Source organism: Oryzias latipes, chromosome 1, assembly GCF_002234675.1.
Source record: "Oryzias latipes chromosome 1, ASM223467v1".
NCBI classification, from domain to species: domain Eukaryota; kingdom Metazoa; phylum Chordata; class Actinopteri; order Beloniformes; family Adrianichthyidae; genus Oryzias; species Oryzias latipes.
The window spans coordinates 1719103-1735622 of NC_019859.2; the positions used below are offsets into that span (position 1 = coordinate 1719103).

The window sequence follows — 16520 nt, forward strand, 5'->3', positions numbered from 1 at the left end:
TTAAAACTGAGTGACAGATGGAAAAACAAGGCAGCTCCTGAAACTCAGGTGAGCTCAGGTGGGCGGGGCCTCTGCAGGTATCTGTCAGAGGTGTGAACGGGGCAGGTACAACAGGCTGTTCATTTGCACAAGAAGTTCAGGTCTGCAGCTTTGGTGCAACCGGTTTTCAGTTGGAGCGGCGGCTCTCCGTGGAGGAGTTTCAGTTGGTCGGTTCCAGGAGACACTCCAGTTCCAGGACTTCCCAGGAAAACCAGGAATTCTCCTCCAGTTATGAAGTGAGTTTTCTTTGTTTTCCCTCTCAGGATGTTTCCACCCCACGTTCATCCTCTGTGAACACATTTAAATGTTCATGTCCTCCTCTGAGTTCAGATCTGTTCTCTGTAGATGACATTTCTATACCTGAATAGCTCCTGACCTCAGCATTCTACTGAATGAAGCCCGTTTTGGGATCTATTGACCACATTTGGGCTTCTTAATAATATATGGAAAGGGGCGGGGCTCTGGGATTTGTAGTTCTGGTGGATTTAAAACTGGACATTTTTTCTCTGGAGGACAAATAGAGTCGCTGTGGATGCAGGAAGACAGGTGGATCTCAGGTGTGACGCTGTGTTCCACTGCAGGTAAAGAGGAGGTCCCCTCGGAGGACGTCATCCATGGAGTCCAGCCTGTCCATGCTGTCCTCCCTCAAAGACGACGGCCCCCCGCCCCTCGTCCAGCCGCACTACAGGGAGGAATACCGCCTGGCCATCTACGCTCTGCTCTGCGGGGGCAAGGAGGCCTACAGGGAGTACCTCCGGGCCGAGCAGGTCCACAGCTTCCTCTCAGAGGAGGAGATCCGCTTCATTTCAGACAACGCCAGGTCACTGGTTCTGGACGATTCTGACTGGGAACGGGGCCCGGAGGGCGTCTGCTCCTCAACCTACTTCCCAACGCTGTCGGACGAGGAGGTGCCGGACCTGCAGCTGGGGTGGCCAGATGTCCGTCAGCAGGAGAAGGACACCAGCATCAGCCTGCTGTACCACCCGCCGCGGCGGAACACGCCCACCATCAAGGAGGTGGTGCGGAGTCAGATCCAGGAGGCCCGTGAGGTGAGAAGGTCAGGTCCTGCTGTGCCTCTGCAGCCCCGAATAAAACCCCTCAAAAGCTGTCATGGTGGTTCGTTACTATGGTAACAGGAGCTAAAACTACTCCTCCTCTCTCACAAATATTTACTCATTTAAAAAAAGTCGCCTCACTGATATTTTATCTAAAAATGATGCTGAAAAGAGTTTATTTTTATTGGGAAAGCAATCAAACTACGGCTCGGCTTCATCACAGCATCAGTTTTACCCAAACAGGAAACACGACTGAAGCTTTTCTGATCTGAAACCTGATCGGGATCCAGGATCAGTGTGAACAGATGTGAACGAGCGAAACCAGAACACATAAAAAGTCTTCTGCTTTCTGGAACGTTCAGCGTTCCATAAACGTTTCTTCAGGCTGCGTGAGGCGAGCTGCTGGATCACATGGAGATCTGAGCTCCTGTTGATCCAAGCAGGAAGTTCAGGGATCCACAAATCGATCCATCGCAGGAAAGATCTAAACCCTCAGGAGGAACAGCAGTTCTGCTCCAAACCCACAAAGATGCTCTGAGGTCAGGATGGGGGAACATCTTCAAGTTTCTCAGGAGCAAAGAGAAGAATGCAGATGCCTCAGCAGGAGACGCAGCCTGGAGGGAAGAAGCCTTCACCCGTAATCCCACCAAGGCCTCAAAAAGGCGTCTGCAGGCTCCCATCAGCGTCTGGCTTTGGCGGTGAAGGAGCACGAGGACATTTAGAGCAGACGATGAACGAGCAGAAACATCTGAGTTCCTGTGTGAGCGCATGACGAAGATGCTGCAAATCTGAAAGCTCATCTTCATCCAGAACCTCCACGCAGAAACCAGCAGGAAGTTCTGCTGAGACCGACCGACCGAAGCTCAGCGGGATTTAGAGGAAAGGCGCAGAGATCGTGTCGCAGCACGAACTCTACAAACAAAAACACCAATTTAAGGGAAAACCACCTCAACTGAAGCGTTCCTCCTCCAGGCAGGCCTCAGCATGAGGAGGCTCCTCACCCCAGAGAGGAGGTGAAGATGAGTCCTCCTGTAACCACAATGTCTGAGTCAGGAAAACTGAGATCTATCCTGCTGAAGTCCAATCATCGTTTAGTCCCCACAATCCGTTTTCTAGGACCTAGTTTCTGCAGAGCGGCAGGAGTTCAACAGGAATTCACCTCAGAGTTGTCTGCAAGTGGAGGCATGAGAATGGAGTATTCTCTAAGGAAACACACCCAATCATTTTTTCATCTGCGCCTGATTCACAACGATGTGAACAAATGTTCAGACACGTCGTTTTGAGATGAGATTTCACGTGTTAGAAACCCCACAAACAAGCATGTCCATCGGGGGGGGGGTCGTTGAGGAAAAGACCAAGTATTTATTCATTCAACATCCATTTATCTGATCAACAACACAAAAGACAAAAAGATTTTCGGTTTTTCTTCTCTTTTTTTGTGGTCGCTCCACATCCGTTTTGTGTGAAGAATTCAGCACATTTTCAGGTTTAACTGATGCTCTGCTGCGTTCAGGTCGTCGCCATCGCCATGGACGTCTTCACCGACGTGGACATCTTCAGGGACGTCCTGCACGCGGCGCTGCGGGGCGTGGCCGTCTACATCCTCCTGGACGACCTGCAGGTCAGCGGCTTCCTCCAGATGTCCTGCAACGTGGGCATCAACATCCTCGACATCAAGGTGAGGCCGGGACCCCCGGGTCCGTCCGTTTTCCTGACATCCCAGTGATTTCTGAGGAAAACAGCAGGAATTCTAGGATCCCAAACAGAAAACAGAAGGAGCCTTTCAAAGTAAAAGCAGACGTTAGAAAAGTTTTCATGCGTTTTGCATCCAAACCACAACTTCCTGCTTTCTGTTTGGTGACTTTGTTGACAGTTAGGCCCCGCCCCGCCGCTTTTTAGATTTTTTTGGGGGGGGGTGTCTTGTTCAGAGCACACACTCACACACACACACACACACTGAATCTGCAGCAGCAGCTGAGTCCGTCCGGCTGGATTTTCCTGTTCGGCTGCGGTTTTCTCTGCCGTGACGACGGCTTCAGGCGTTGAGACGTCTGCTGGGTTCTGGTTCTGGAGGAGCTGCCCCCTCCAGAACCAGAACCCAGCATCAAAAGGTTTCTGCAACTTTCGGAGAGTTTCTTCAGGGAGAACAGAACTCTGAAAGCTTCAAACCTTATGGATCGATATGGATTTATTGTGCATTAAAATGATTAAAATGGGACGTAAATTATTGGTGGGGAACAAATAAAAACATGTTTGTAAACATTCTATTGTCATTTTAACACTTCTTTTTTTAAATTGTAGTTTTCATCATTCTCCATGATAATAATATTTACCCCCCAAATGTAATGAGTTTGGGTCATCCCACTAAGGGGCCTTAGGGGTCTATTATGGGGTGTCACGGGCCCCCCTGCTCCTCTGTTTGGTGCTGGCACAACTTGTCCTGATCTGCTTCAGCGTTTCCGGTCCGGTCTCATTCCTGACTCTTCGATAGCGTGACGAGGAATGCCTCCGACAGGTTCTACCTGAAAGTCCAGCTCCAGTGACGCGCCGGCGCTCCTGCAGGAGTCTGTTCCTCCTCTGGTAAAGTTTCACCTCTGGTTCTGCTCCGTTTGTCCCTCAGAACGTGTGCGTCCGGACCGTCCGGGGTCTGCCGTACCAGTGCCAGTCCGGGATGAGGTTCCACGGAGGTTTGGAGCAGAAGTTCATGCTGGTGGACGGCAGGACGGTTCTGTACGGAACCTACAGGTGAGACGTTCTCCACGCCATAGTCAGGTTTCAGATGATGATGTGTCAGATGACCAGCAGGGGGCGGCGTGATGCCAAAGAGCTCAAACATCAAACCTTTTTGAACGGGACGTTTGTGTTTCTTCCTCTTCAAGCTACTCGTGGTCGTTTGAGAAGATCAACCTCAGCATGGTCCTGGTGATCAGCGGTCTGCTGGTCTCCTCTTTTGATGAAGAGTTCAGAAGACTGTACGCCCGCTCCGTCGTCCCCGCGGCCTTGACCCCGGAGGCGTTTCCTGTCCCACACCGGAGACGAGCGGGAATGCAGACGTCCAGCCTGCTGTCCCTGAACAGGATGCCCTCCCGGGGGCTGGTGAGGGGTCCTCAGAACGGGGGCTTCCATGACGCCGCCGCGCTGAACAGAGGCCTGAGCGTGCAGGAGAAGCTGCACCAGTCCCACTATCCCGACGCTGACGGCCTGCTGAGAGGACACAGCTATGGGGGGGAGCTTCAGAAGATGAACTCCATGACCAGACTGAGGATGGGGACCAAAGACCTGGGAGTTCCTCCTGACAGGCCGTCCCTGCAGCCCCGCCGGCACCAAGCACGCCACGGCGCGCACCCGAACCTGATGCCGTTCAACTCCGAGTCGTCTCTCCACAGACCGTATAGGGAGGACGGGCCTTCGGAGGGCCGTCACGGTGCAGCGTCTCCAGTGGCGACCCCACACGGGGGCCTGAATGAGTTCCAGTCCCAGTGGGTTCACCAAAGGTCCAGGGAGATCTTGTCCACCATGGAGGGGGTCAGACAGAAGAGGCGCAGTCTGCAGGAGAACTTCAGGCAGAGTCAGGAGTCTTTGAGGTCCGTACGCTCCGCCATGTCCTCCTCCAAGGGTCCGGATCTGAGAAACAGCGTCACAACTTTAGAGCCGGACCCCCAAACGGCTGAGCCAAGGACGGGTGCAGACGGACGCCGCTCCTCCTCCCACCACGATCTGAAGACGGCCACTGATCCACAGCTCCACAGCTGGAACCGTCCAGCTTCCTCCAAAGCAGACGCTGAGCTGCGGCCCCCCTACGCCGGTCTGAGCGTCCAACACCCCCGAGGAAAGAAGTCTCTGTTCGAGATCCCCGAAGAAAAAGAGGGACCGAGCAGCCACCCCAACGGTCAGGACCGAGAGAAAAACCAGGAGCTAGAAGGAGCAGAGGAGAGCCTCCCTGCAGACCCAGACCGGGACCGAGCCGGGCCAGAGTCCATTCAAAGTATGGACCACAGCGCAGAACCAGCAGATCCAGGAGAAGGAAGGAAATCTCCAAAGAGCACGAGTCTCATGGATGAAGGTCAGACAGAGGAAGAGCGGGAGGGCCGAGATGTTCAGAGGAAGACTTTTGCCAGAACCAAAGCCCATTTAGAGCTTGAGGACAATGAACTGAGCTCCAGGACTGAGAGTCTGAACCCGGGTTTAGGGGCAGACGGCCTCTTCTCACCCACAGCAGGTCAAACCCCTAAGAAGGAACATTCTCCAGGACTCTCCAGGTCTCAGCCCTCCCTCAGTTTACCATCCAAACCTGAGAAACCCAGATCTCCGCTGTCCAAACTCTCACCTCAGCGTTCCAGCAAAAGGAAGACCCACCTGGCAGCAGAACCCCCCCAAGACTGGAGGAGCTCCCCGAACGCAGAAGGAGCCCCCGCCTCTCAGAGCAAACGAGAGCGGGGTCTCGGCCCCCACCAGGATCTGCTCGGCAGCAGAACTTCCCGTTCGGGCAAACCCTCCAGGAGGGCGGAGAAAAGCAAGAGCTCGTCCTTGAGCAGACCGGACGCCGGTCTGACGGCCAATCAGATGCAAGGCGACAACAAGCTGGGGAGGTTCATGCAGCGGGTGGGACATCTGATCCACAAGCACAAGTGAAGAAGCTGCAGCGGCTTCGCTCTGGCCTCAGAATCTTTACGTACTACCAGGAAAATGTGAAAGAAAGCAGCTCGACTCCCCTATTTTCACACAAACATTATCTCTCTATCAACACGTTTACGGCCGAGGAATCCTACAAAAGGGGAGCAAATACGTTAGGACGACGTTTTCTGAACGTCTTTCAGACGTTCCTGCAGACGTCCCGCCTCCTGCAGGCGCCCCGCCTCCTGCGGGCGTCCCGCCTCCTGCGGGCGTCCCGCCTCCTGCGGGCGTCCCGCCTCCTGCGGGCGTCCCGCCTCCTGCGGACGTCCCGCCTCCTGCAGGCGTCCCGCCTCCTGCGGACGTCCCGCCTCCTGCGGGCGTCCCGCCTCCTGCGGGCGTCCCGCCTCCTGCGGGCGTCCCGCCTCCTGCGGGCGTCCCGCCTCCTGCGGACGTCCCGCCTCCTGCGGACGTCCCGCCTCCTGCGGACGTCCCGCCTCCTGCGGACATCCCGCCTCCTGCGGACGTCCCGCCTCCTCATTCTGATGTTGCCGTTTTTAGCCAAACTCTTAAAATCTGAGTCGTTTTCTAGGACATAGTTTCTGTAGGGCGGCAGGAGTTCATCAGAAATTCACTTCTGAGTTGTGGGCGGGACCATTGGCACCCACAACTGAGAGCTCTCTGTTTTGCCCACTAGCTTACAGCAGTATCTGATCTGTCCTGCCGTCCGGTTCTGATCCAGGTTCCAAATCAGACCAGGAAAACAAAGACGTTCATGGATCCATTTGTCTGCATCGGAAAGGGGCGGAGCACTGAGCTTGGGGCCCCGCCCAGTATGTTTTCTACGTCACTAACGACATTTTTTCATCTACTCCAGATTCACAATGTGAATAAAGAAACACAAAATGTTAACAGCACCATAAACAGCATTTTCATGGGAGGGGGGGCCTGTAAAGTTGATCACATGGTTTCTTCACATCTCCCTGGTCTCTCCTGGAGCTTTTAATCCTCGTTCTTCCATGCTGCAAAGAAAAAATTAAACCTAACATTTCTCTTTGAAGTCTATTCTGTTATTGCCAGGAGAAAGAAATCTGCCCAGAAAATATTCAGATTCTTTTTATTTTTATTTTCTGTTATTTATTTTTAAAGCTTTTATTTTGAAGTTCCCCTGTTTGGGAAAACCTTCAAAACAGCTGACAGTCAATGACTTTGGATTCTGAAAGTGTTCCCTTAAAAAAGTATGGAAGGGATTTGAATTTAATAAAACAAAAAAGTGTTTTTCAAGAGGAAAGAACTCCAAACATGGAGGGCTCCGGAAAACTATGGGATGAGCTGCGGTTTCAAGTAGAAAATTCCACAAAGTGTCACGAACATGATGATCCTGTGTGTTTATGAGCTCGTCGCCACATCACCAGTCTGTTTTGTTCCTCCTCCTTCAATACCAGGACGCTCACGATGTGGCGGTGGTCACGATGTGGCGGTGGTCACGATGAGGCGGTGGTCACGATGAGGCGGTGGTCACGATGAGGCGGTGGTCACGATGTGGCGGTCTGTTTCTATGAGTTATAAGATTATTTTTTTTCTAGAGATTTTTTTTCAATTTTTTTTTTCGTTTTTCAAGATATTATTTGAAATCAGTTTTTTACTGATAAATTGTTTTCAGATTGTGTTTTTCATTATTTTAAATTACTTTTGTCATTGGAGATAAAAATCTTTTGTTTTTTGCTCTATTTTTTCTGAATAGACCTTTTTCACACTTCCGCATTTTTCGACCGGAAATACGTCAATGACGTGTAAAACAACTTCCTGTTAGCATAGCGGCACATATGAAGAATGGCAGAGTCGAAGAGTTGCAGTCTCTGTTGTGTTCCAGGCTGTTCGTCTTCCAACCAAAAACAGCCCGGCCTCTCATTTCATTATTTTCCTGTGGATCCAAATCTGAAACCCGAATGAATACAGACGATCCGAAGAGACGAAGGGCATAGTTTTAATGTAAACACAGGTAGCACCGTCTGCTGCCGGCATTTCGCTCCGGATTGTGGTGCGGCTGCGTCGTTCGTCGCCTGAAGAGTGGTGTCGTCCCGAGTATTTTCCCTTGGAAAAACTTTACTGCTCCTTGGAGAAGGGAGTCAGTATAGAACCTCAAACGTCAGTCTATGAAGCTGTGCTGTGAAGCTAGCGACACGGTGGCTAAGCTAAGGCAGTAAAGATGGATCTACGTGACACACCCACCTGCAGGTAAGATTGTTCATAATGTGTTTGGTTAATGTTGGTCAACTATGTGTAACGTTATTGGATAAATGTATTTCTACCTGAACAAATGAATGTTTATAATAAAAGCTGTTCACGCTCTCCCCATTTTAATTACATGTATTTAATTAATTTTGGGTATTTTGTCATTAACAAAAATAAATGAAACGTATTTGTAATTAAATACTTAACATACTTTTCAAAACATGATTACTGTGTTGTGTTAAAAGGTACAATAAATATATTAAGACTGATTTTTAATTTCTTTATCTTCACAGGTGCTCTGGATGAGACTTTGGATTACATCCATGACTTAGAAGCCAAGTTCCTTTGCTGGAGCCCCAGGAGACGATGTCATGACGGACAAAGAGTTCCTCATTCAAGACCTCCTAACTGACAATGGATCTAAGCTCATCACTCCACCTTTTAAGCTTTCAGCTCCATCAGCAACGAGGAAACAGAACGAACCCAAGCCATTACCCACCTCAGAATTATGGTGGAAAGAGTGATCGGTAGGATAAAGTCCTTTCACATCAGGGACTCTCCCGTGCCGCTCACACTGATGGGCAGTGTAAATCAGATCTGGCTTAAATGCCGTGTTTTGGCAAATTGTCAAGGACTTTTTTGTGTTGAAGAGTGAATTAATGTTTGGTATGTAAATAATGTATAATGTGCAAATAGTATGGAAAAATTTAGTGTTTCCACATATTCTTAAAATCTAATTAAATACAATTGTTATATTCGTAATATTTTTCTGTTGAAATGTGACTTTGACTTCACAAAAAAATTAGATGAACAAATAAAACAATTCTGGTCAAAATTGTGCCTCATTTAATTTTTTGGTATGCGTAACAACAACTGATTAATCACAACACAAATAACATCAAAGATTTACAATAAAAAAGAACATTACAGATCATCAACAGTAAGGCAGAAGGCTGAACTGATTGTTAAAGACAAGATAAGTGTAATTTAAGGTATGCATTCATGCATTTGCTATAATATATATCCAAGTTCTCTTTCATTCCATCTCAGAAACCCCATCCAACACACCCATGAGAGGTTGGGGCTGCACCTGGCATAATCTGCTTCCAGATGCCATCATATATGGATCTGGCTGTGGTCCTACACAAGAGAAACACAACACACAAAAGTTAGACATAAGTGCATAACTACATTTAAATTTAATTCATTATATCTGCTGTAACCATAATTTGGTTAGTCATAACATTAAAAAAAATTAACCTGCTCTCACAAAGCAACAAAAAGTTAAGTTAATCACCTGTATATGTCTTGTACAGTGTGGACCTCAGACCGTCCCTGCCAACTGTTTTGGGTTTTTGCACCATCAGCTCACTAACCGGTTCAGGATGGATTCCCTTATAAATAAAAGGCAAAAAGCAATTAGTCTGTAGTCACTACTGGGGTGTTTTTATAATAATTTAGAGTTGTTATGGATACACATCCATTCTTAAATCATAATGATAATTTGATCACAAACCCACCTGTGCTCTTGGTCTGTGCCATCTTTGCAAGCCACTGGTGCAGGCCAGGGGGGGGGAGCAGCCTGCAGACCCAGCTGTGAATAATGTGCGGTCTGGAACAGGATGGCAAAAGGATGTCATTGCAGAATCCTTTACCAGCTGCACAACTGCAGGAGAAAGCTTTCAGGTTGGCACTTTCTGCATCCAGTGATATCTAACCACAATAAATTAAATAGGTTACAATTAAGACATACTTATGTTGCTACATCAATGTAACCACGAAACTATAACTTTCAGTAGGTGACCAGATTTGAGTTAGTAAAAAAGAGGAGTGAAGTGAGTTTGTGAGATATTTCATCGAGAGTAATTGGTGTTCAGAGCTGCGTACATAAAGCAAATATGATTGCATTTCATCTATGTTCAATGTTATTTTATTATATAAGTATCAAAAAAGAGGACATGTCCAGGAAAAGAGGACGTCTGGTCACCCTACTTTCAGAAAAATAATACTAATAGTAAGTGAAGAAAGTGCCGCAACTGCAGCAAAAATAAATGAACACGCAAACGGGCAACTTAACATTTCTTATTTACAGCTTCACCAAATTTTTGGGTGTCATGTTAATCTCATGCCTTTTCACTTAAACATACACACAACATATTCACTGCGATGTGTTATACCTTATATTACAAATAACACCAGGACTTGACGTAAACAAACACACAGAGTTACCGGTGATGCGGCTATGGCTAAGCTAGCTGAAGCTTACCTTGGTAATGGTGGATAAACTCTTCGTGGACGAAATTATATCCCTTGTCCAATTTGTTTCCTTTAGTGGACGAATGCATCTTCACACTATTCATCACATCGGCGCTGATGACCTTCGGAACACAACTCAGACTCTTCGAAAACACTCTAGGCTCTGCCATTCTCCGCCAGCGAAGCACAAACCGGAACTAAGTTTACACGTTGCTGACGTGTTTCCGGTTTTTGCGAAAAAGGTCTATTGGCTCTAATGTTTTTAGGACTACAACAGTTGTAGTCCTAAGGACACGTCTATAACTTGCATTCCTCAAATTTGCTGGTTCACTCTAAGAGAGAGTGATGGTTTTCATGGTATTAGGGATTTCTGTGGAGTTTGTTTGAACAATAATGAGTTCTTGTGATAATTTACAGATCATTTATGGTGAGTTATGGAGAAACCCGTTTGTTTGGGGTGTTTTCTTGTACTTTAGTGACGGTCCCTGCCTGCCTCTGCAGCTTCACATCAAACTGTTGTCTGCATCACCAAAGACAAAAACAAACGGTTCATCCTGGTCAATGTTTAATATTTCCCCGACGGTTTTCTCTGTAATGTTTGTGGATAAAGTCTGTAGGAAGAACAGAACAGACTGGTGACGTCATGACGAGCACATAGTCTAAAAAGGTCATGACCTTTACCTGGACACTTTGTGGCTTTTTGATTGGCAGCTAATCCTATAGTTTATATGACCAGATGATGTTACATAGTTAGTTTGTAATTCTTTGCTTTTGTAGTTTTAAAAAAATATTAGAACAAAAAACATTTTTTTAATGGAATCCATGAAAAACAGACTTTTATTGAGCACTTTTGCATGAAAGTGTAAATATTTCTTGAAATCTTCAGTGACACCAAACCACTCCAATAGTTCAGCACGCAGGTTGGAGCTCATTGTCCTTTATTTCACAGAATGTGAAAGAATCTGGTTTCTAAAATAAGGAGTGGCGTCTCTGTCAGATGAAATACTCCAGACACTTGTTCCTCTCGTCGTCCAGCTCCTGGGTCTCGATCTCGAACTTCTTCATGGCGATGAAATACTGAACGAAGGGTTCTCCGAGCGCGCTGCGGATGACGTGGTCCTCCTCCAGCGCCTCCAGAGCGTCGTCCATCTTTATGGGGATGGAGAAGTCTTTCTGCTGGCTGGGAGCTTTGGTCAGGGAGCTCTCGACGGTCAGGTTCCTCCGGATTCCGTCCAGCCCGGCGGCCACGGTGGCGGCCAGCACGATGTAGGGGTTGGCCATGGCGGACCCCAGCTTGTTGTCGACGTGCGTCTCCCTCCCGCCGTGGCTCTTGATGTTAAAGGAGCTGCTGTTGTCGTTGCAGCCGCAGGTGGCGTAGAGGAGGCGTTTGGGGTCCTTGATCGTCTTGGCCATGTGGTTCCTGCAGCCGAGGCCCGGCGACATCAGGCAGCTCAAGGCGGCCGAGTGGGTCAGGAGCCCCGCCAGCCACTTTCTACCAATCTCAGACAGCTCGCCGGGCTTCTCGCCGCCGTGGAAGAGGCTCCGTCGGCCGTTGGCGTCCCACAGGCTGTGGGAGAGCACGCCGGCGTTGTAGAGGCCGTCATCGGTGAAGAAGCTGGCTATGTAGCTGAGTTTGCGAGCCATTTCCTTGATGCCTGTGCGGAAGGTGAACGCGCTGTCGGCGGCAGAAATCCCAAACTCTGGCCTCAGGTTGATCTCCATCTGGCCAGGGCCGCTGGCGGACGCTATGCTGTCAATGTCGGCACCCATGCAGTACATGCTGTCCACCAGCTGCTGAAAGAAGGGCAGGTCATGGTTGCTGAGAAGGGTGGTGGCGGGGAAGAGGAGCGTCTTCGGCCCGATCCGCTCCGGCGCTCCCAAGACGCAGCATTCGTACGTGAAGGACGAGTGCAGGGAGAATCCCAGGCTCTGGAGCTGGCCGAGGAGCTGCTTGGCGATGAGGCGAGGAGACGTCCAGAGGGGACTTCCTGTCACGGTGCACGGGTCACAGATGACCCGCGCCGTCTGCTCGGCCCAGGGCAAGAGCTTGAAGGTGGAGAGGTCAGGGATCAGGAGGACATCGCTGCTGAAGTTGGCGGTGCTGGCGTGGTCCACCTCGTTGCTCTTGGGGCTCAGCGTCAGCTCCAGGTAGCTCCGTGGCATGGGTACGCCGTAAACCGCCTTCTCCTACAAATGAAAGCAGAGAGCCGCCGGGTCATGACAGTACCGCAAACGTCCCCCAAAAATCCGGCTGAGTTCCTACGTGGAAGTGGCGGACAGGCACGGTCTTGGACCTCGACACGCCGTGGAGGTCCGTGGCCTCGAAGCGGACAAAGTTGATGTTTTCTCGGGCGATCTGCTGCTTGATCTGCTCCATGGACGCCATGAACCACTGGTCTCCAGAGAACGCGATGGTCGTGATGTCGTTTTCTGTTCAGCACAGGGGGAAACATCTTGAACACCACTCGAACAAATCTGAAACTCCAGAACTAATCGGGAGCAAAGCTACCAAAACGACCTTCTAGGAAGATCAGAAATCCATCAGTCAGAACGTCATCAGTGCAACACATCGGGTTTGGAAAATGTTCAAGAACTTTTTCATTTGTATTCAGACCAGATCTTTCAGCTTCTGCTCCACCAACCTGAGTGAGAACCTCCAGTGTCTGCCCCCCAGGAGCTGCCGCTTGAATGTGCGTCGGTCCTGACTCCCGGACTCCTATTTGTGTGGGTGGCAGACCTGAACGAGCTGGATGAATCCACGCTGGGGGGGAGCTGAATAGATGTGATGCCTCTGGACCTGGCCCCTCTTCTGGAAGCATCCCTTTGGGGTTTGAAGGTACTGAAAGCTCTGTCCTGACCACCACCCGGACCTCCACCACCACTGCTGCTCCAGTCCTGACAGGGACTTCCTGGTTCCCCATCATCTCCTCCGCTGATGCAGAACAAAGGACCGCCTCTCAAGATGGACTTGAGCTCCGGCACCGTCTGCCGAGGAAAACCCGTTTCCCCAAAGGACGCCCTGGTCTGAGAGGGCGTGTCCCTCGTCCAAGCCTCTCCATCCGCCTTTGGCTCATCAAGCGGAGATCTTTGGAGCTGAGGTCCAATGGCGACGACTGTGGAGGGGTGTGGGGGGATCTGGGAGCCGATGGGAGTGTGGACGATGGACGGACCTCCTTCCGTTTGGCTCCAGTACCTCCCCGTCAGCCTCACTCCCTTCTGGTCGTTTCTGCTCATCGCCGTCCCGTCCGTTTGGTCTTTAGGTCTTCGCAGGTCGTCCTGGAAAGCAGGCGTGGGACGGTAAGAACGGCTTCACACGCAGGGAAGAAATGATGAACCAAACCGTTGAACAAACATCCACACGTACCATCAGTTTAACCTTGTTATTTAGCAGAAGCGGGTCGAGTTATGAACTTTTACCTTGGAGTCTTCAGAGTCTTTCATTTCTGTCTTTGAACTCATGAGGAGGGATTTTAACTCGCACATTAATTTTTATAGACAATTGGTACAATTAGAAAATTCTTTCAGGCCCCCCCCTCCCCTCCCCAACAGCTGCTGGAGTCCAGCTGGACAGTGGCCCCCGCCGACCGCTCGCAGAGGGCGATCCGCTCCTGCTGCTCTGAGCTGATTGGCTGCAGGGCCGGACCATTCAGCGCCGCCTTTGTGTCGCCCGCAGGCAGAGTGCCGAGCTCAGCGCCTCTGCTTCCAGAAGGATGTGGCGCTCAGATCGCTCCAAATCATGGAAACCCAACAATGAGGTTGTTGCTCCACAGGATGGGAACATCCAAAAAATGTTCAACCACGGGTCAGAAACAGCAGAACTCTAGTCCATCCGTGGACTGAACCACGTTCTTCTGGCTGAAGACCAAACATGAACGTAGGGAACGCGTGAATGAAGGAGCAGGAAGGAGTGATGAACCCTAGAGGAGAAGAGTTTAGGTCTGGGAAAGAAGCTTGTTAAAACTGTTTTTCAAAATAAGACACTTTCTGGACCAACATGAGCTGAAAGCGCCTGAATGGTGGAGCTTGGAGGTGGCATATCATGGTATGGGGTTTGGTTGGTTTAAAAACTGTCGTTTAAATGACCTTTATCTGAACCTAACGAGAACGAAAATGGTCACATTATCGGTTTGAGTCTCCACACGTCTGAGATAATCCAGGCATGAACTCGTTAACCTGGTTGATCCGACAGGTTTTCACTTTTTTCCCAACATGTTTCTAGTCTCCAAGAAGCACGAAGAGGTGGATAAAGTACAGGTCACTTAAATTTATGCCTGAAGAAGAGGAGAGTTTGTTCAAACCATTATTTGATGAAAAGTCCAAAAGTAGTTAGTTATCGGGTGAACCTGTATGATCAGACATTGATTTATGGTTTATCATTTATGGAATCTGTCCAGTAAAAATATAAATGAAAATTATGATTGGGCATTTTTAAGAATTTAAGGTTTTTTGAATAAATTAAAACACACTGTTTTATGGTTTAGTAAGTTTATTGTATTTTTTTTATAAAAGTGTTGACTACTAGCAGCGGCTCACTTGGATCTAATAAAGATGTGGAATTTTAGAAAAACAATTTCTTGTTTCTTCTCAGAGATAAATGAGCAAAGTAATCAGTAAAACGAACTAAAGGAAACATTTTGGCCGTGTCACACGTACATGTTGCTCATTCTCCTCCCAGGAAATGCAGATACCTTTGTGACATCAACTCAACTCCTCTTTAATATGGAGCACTTTCAATCAGCAGCAGCCGACACAAAGTGCTGAACACGAGAAATGAAGAAAACAAACACTAAAACAAGATTAAAAATAGAGAGATAAAAACAATCAAACCAGTACAGCAACACAGCAATAACAGAAGTCTCATGTTGAATTAAAATAAAAATGGGCAGTGATGGAGCTTCTCTGATGGACAGTGGCAGAGAGTTCCACGGTTTTGGAGCAGCGACAGCAAAAGCTCTGTCCCCTCTGAGCTTCATCTGGACCTCGGTACCTCCAGAAGCAGCTGATCTGAGGCACCGGGCTGGCGAGTAAGGAGAGAGAAGTTCAGAGAGGTACAGCGGGGACAGACCATGTAAAGATTTAAAAACAAGTCAAAGAATCTTAAAGTGAACTCTAACATGCACAGGCAGCCAGTGCAGCCATGCTAAAATTGGCGTGATGCGGACTCTCCTACGTCCTCCAACCAGAAGACGGGCAGCTGCATTTGGAACAGTTGGAGACGTGAGAGAGACGACTGGCTGAGTCCAACATACAGAGAATGACAGTAATCCAGCCGGGACGTGATGAACGCCTGATTTACTGTTTCCAAATGTGCAGCTGTTAAAAAAGGTTTTACCTTGGCAAGTTGGCGAAGATGAAAAAAGCTTGACTTCACCACTGAGCTTATCTGGTGTCCAGTTTAACACCCAGATCAGTAATTCATACGTGTTTCTTGCGTTTGTCGATGTTGAACATTTCAAGATTTGTGGTCCGTTGAGAATTACGCAGTTTAGGCGTATTTTACGTAGTTTATACGCAATTACCTAAATTTTACACAATTGTGTGATTTTTCCAAGATGCATATTTAAATGTTGTCTTTCCGCGACCGTTCCACGTATGTCTAACGGACTTTTCACGCGTGAACCACCGATGTATAACTTAATCACGTATACGGCGCACAGATCACGTTCAAATGAGGTCGTTGACACTCGAATCACTGCATAGAAGCGTGAATAATCACACGGTTCACCTTCTGCGTTGGTTTACGTGTTTCTTGTGTGGTTTATTCCTACTTCTTTCGTGGTTTTAATGGGGTTCATCTGTGATCTATCTGGGAAAATTTCACAATAAGACCACAAATTTTCTCACTTCTTATGACCAATTCTCCTCCGTGCCAAATGTTTGCAGTGGCCTTAAGGTCCTGTAAACGACTTTTTTAAGTTACTTTAGTGAATGTAATTGAGTAAATGTAACTGGTTTCTACCTGTGGGTTTATAGTGGTGACAGCGTTTCCACCCTGATGTGGGGCAGAAAGGTCAGTCGGTTTCTTTTGACCCACTTTGCTGCTTCCCTGCGGCTCCGTCAAACCAGGTTGCAGTTCAAAGTCTCTGGGCTGTTTTTTTTTTTTTTTTTTCTGGAGGTTCACGAGACTGAGATGTACAGTCATGTGGAGAAGGTCGCTCATGTGACTTCAGGATTAGATCCAAACGATGAAAGTCTGTGTGGAGATGTGCTGGCTTCCACATGCATGCAAAGACCGAGTCTGCAGCGGGCAGAGACGACCTTTGACCTGCATTACAGGGGATTCTGTGCAGGGATGAAGAATGAAAGACGTTCCCCTGACACTCA

The 16520-nt window shown here is 48.6% G+C and overlaps 2 protein-coding genes across 4 annotated transcripts; one reads left to right on the forward strand and one right to left on the reverse strand.

The window, feature by feature from the left end:
- Positions 1 to 634: 634 nt before the first annotated feature.
- On the forward strand, positions 635 to 6748 carry LOC105356798 (protein FAM83B). Its single transcript, XM_023956505.1, has 4 exons — positions 635 to 1088; positions 2608 to 2772; positions 3715 to 3839; positions 3974 to 6748. Exons 1-4 carry the CDS (start codon positions 654 to 656, stop codon positions 5724 to 5726), a joined length of 2478 nt encoding a protein of 825 aa, XP_023812273.1. The 5' UTR covers positions 635 to 653; the 3' UTR covers positions 5727 to 6748.
- Positions 6749 to 10986: 4238 nt separating this feature from the next.
- On the reverse strand, positions 10987 to 15484 carry lgsn (lengsin, lens protein with glutamine synthetase domain). Of its 3 annotated transcripts, none has more exons than XM_020706599.2 (4): positions 13614 to 15484; positions 12839 to 13472; positions 12460 to 12626; positions 10987 to 12383 (listed from the first exon to the last, which is right to left on the reverse strand). In XM_020706599.2, exons 1-4 carry the CDS (start codon positions 13677 to 13679, stop codon positions 11190 to 11192), a joined length of 2061 nt encoding a protein of 686 aa, XP_020562258.1. In that variant the 5' UTR covers positions 13680 to 15484; the 3' UTR covers positions 10987 to 11189. The 3 variants fall into 3 exon arrangements, with proteins under 3 accessions (XP_020562258.1, XP_023812522.1, XP_004065624.1); XM_023956754.1 differs by having other exon boundaries at positions 12839 to 13503; positions 13614 to 15483; XM_004065576.4 differs by having other exon boundaries at positions 13561 to 15483.
- Between the last annotated feature and the right edge of the window lie 1036 nt (positions 15485 to 16520).

Coding starts and splice junctions, on each gene's coding strand:
- LOC105356798 (XM_023956505.1), top strand. CDS start 654: ATGGAGTCCAGCCTGTCCATGCTGTCCTCCCTCAAAGACGACGGCCCC. Junction 2,773..3,714: donor TCAACATCCTCGACATCAAG/GTGAGGCCGGGA, acceptor TTTGTCCCTCAG/AACGTGTGCGTCCGGACCGT. Junction 3,840..3,973: donor GTTCTGTACGGAACCTACAG/GTGAGACGTTCT, acceptor TTCCTCTTCAAG/CTACTCGTGGTCGTTTGAGA.
- lgsn (XM_020706599.2), bottom strand. CDS start 13,679: ATGTGCGAGTTAAAATCCCTCCTCATGAGTTCAAAGACAGAAATGAAA. Junction 12,627..12,838: donor CACTGGAGGTTCTCACTCAG/GTTGGTGGAGCA, acceptor TGTGCTGAACAG/AAAACGACATCACGACCATC. Junction 12,384..12,459: donor TGCCTGTCCGCCACTTCCAC/GTAGGAACTCAG, acceptor TTTCATTTGTAG/GAGAAGGCGGTTTACGGCGT.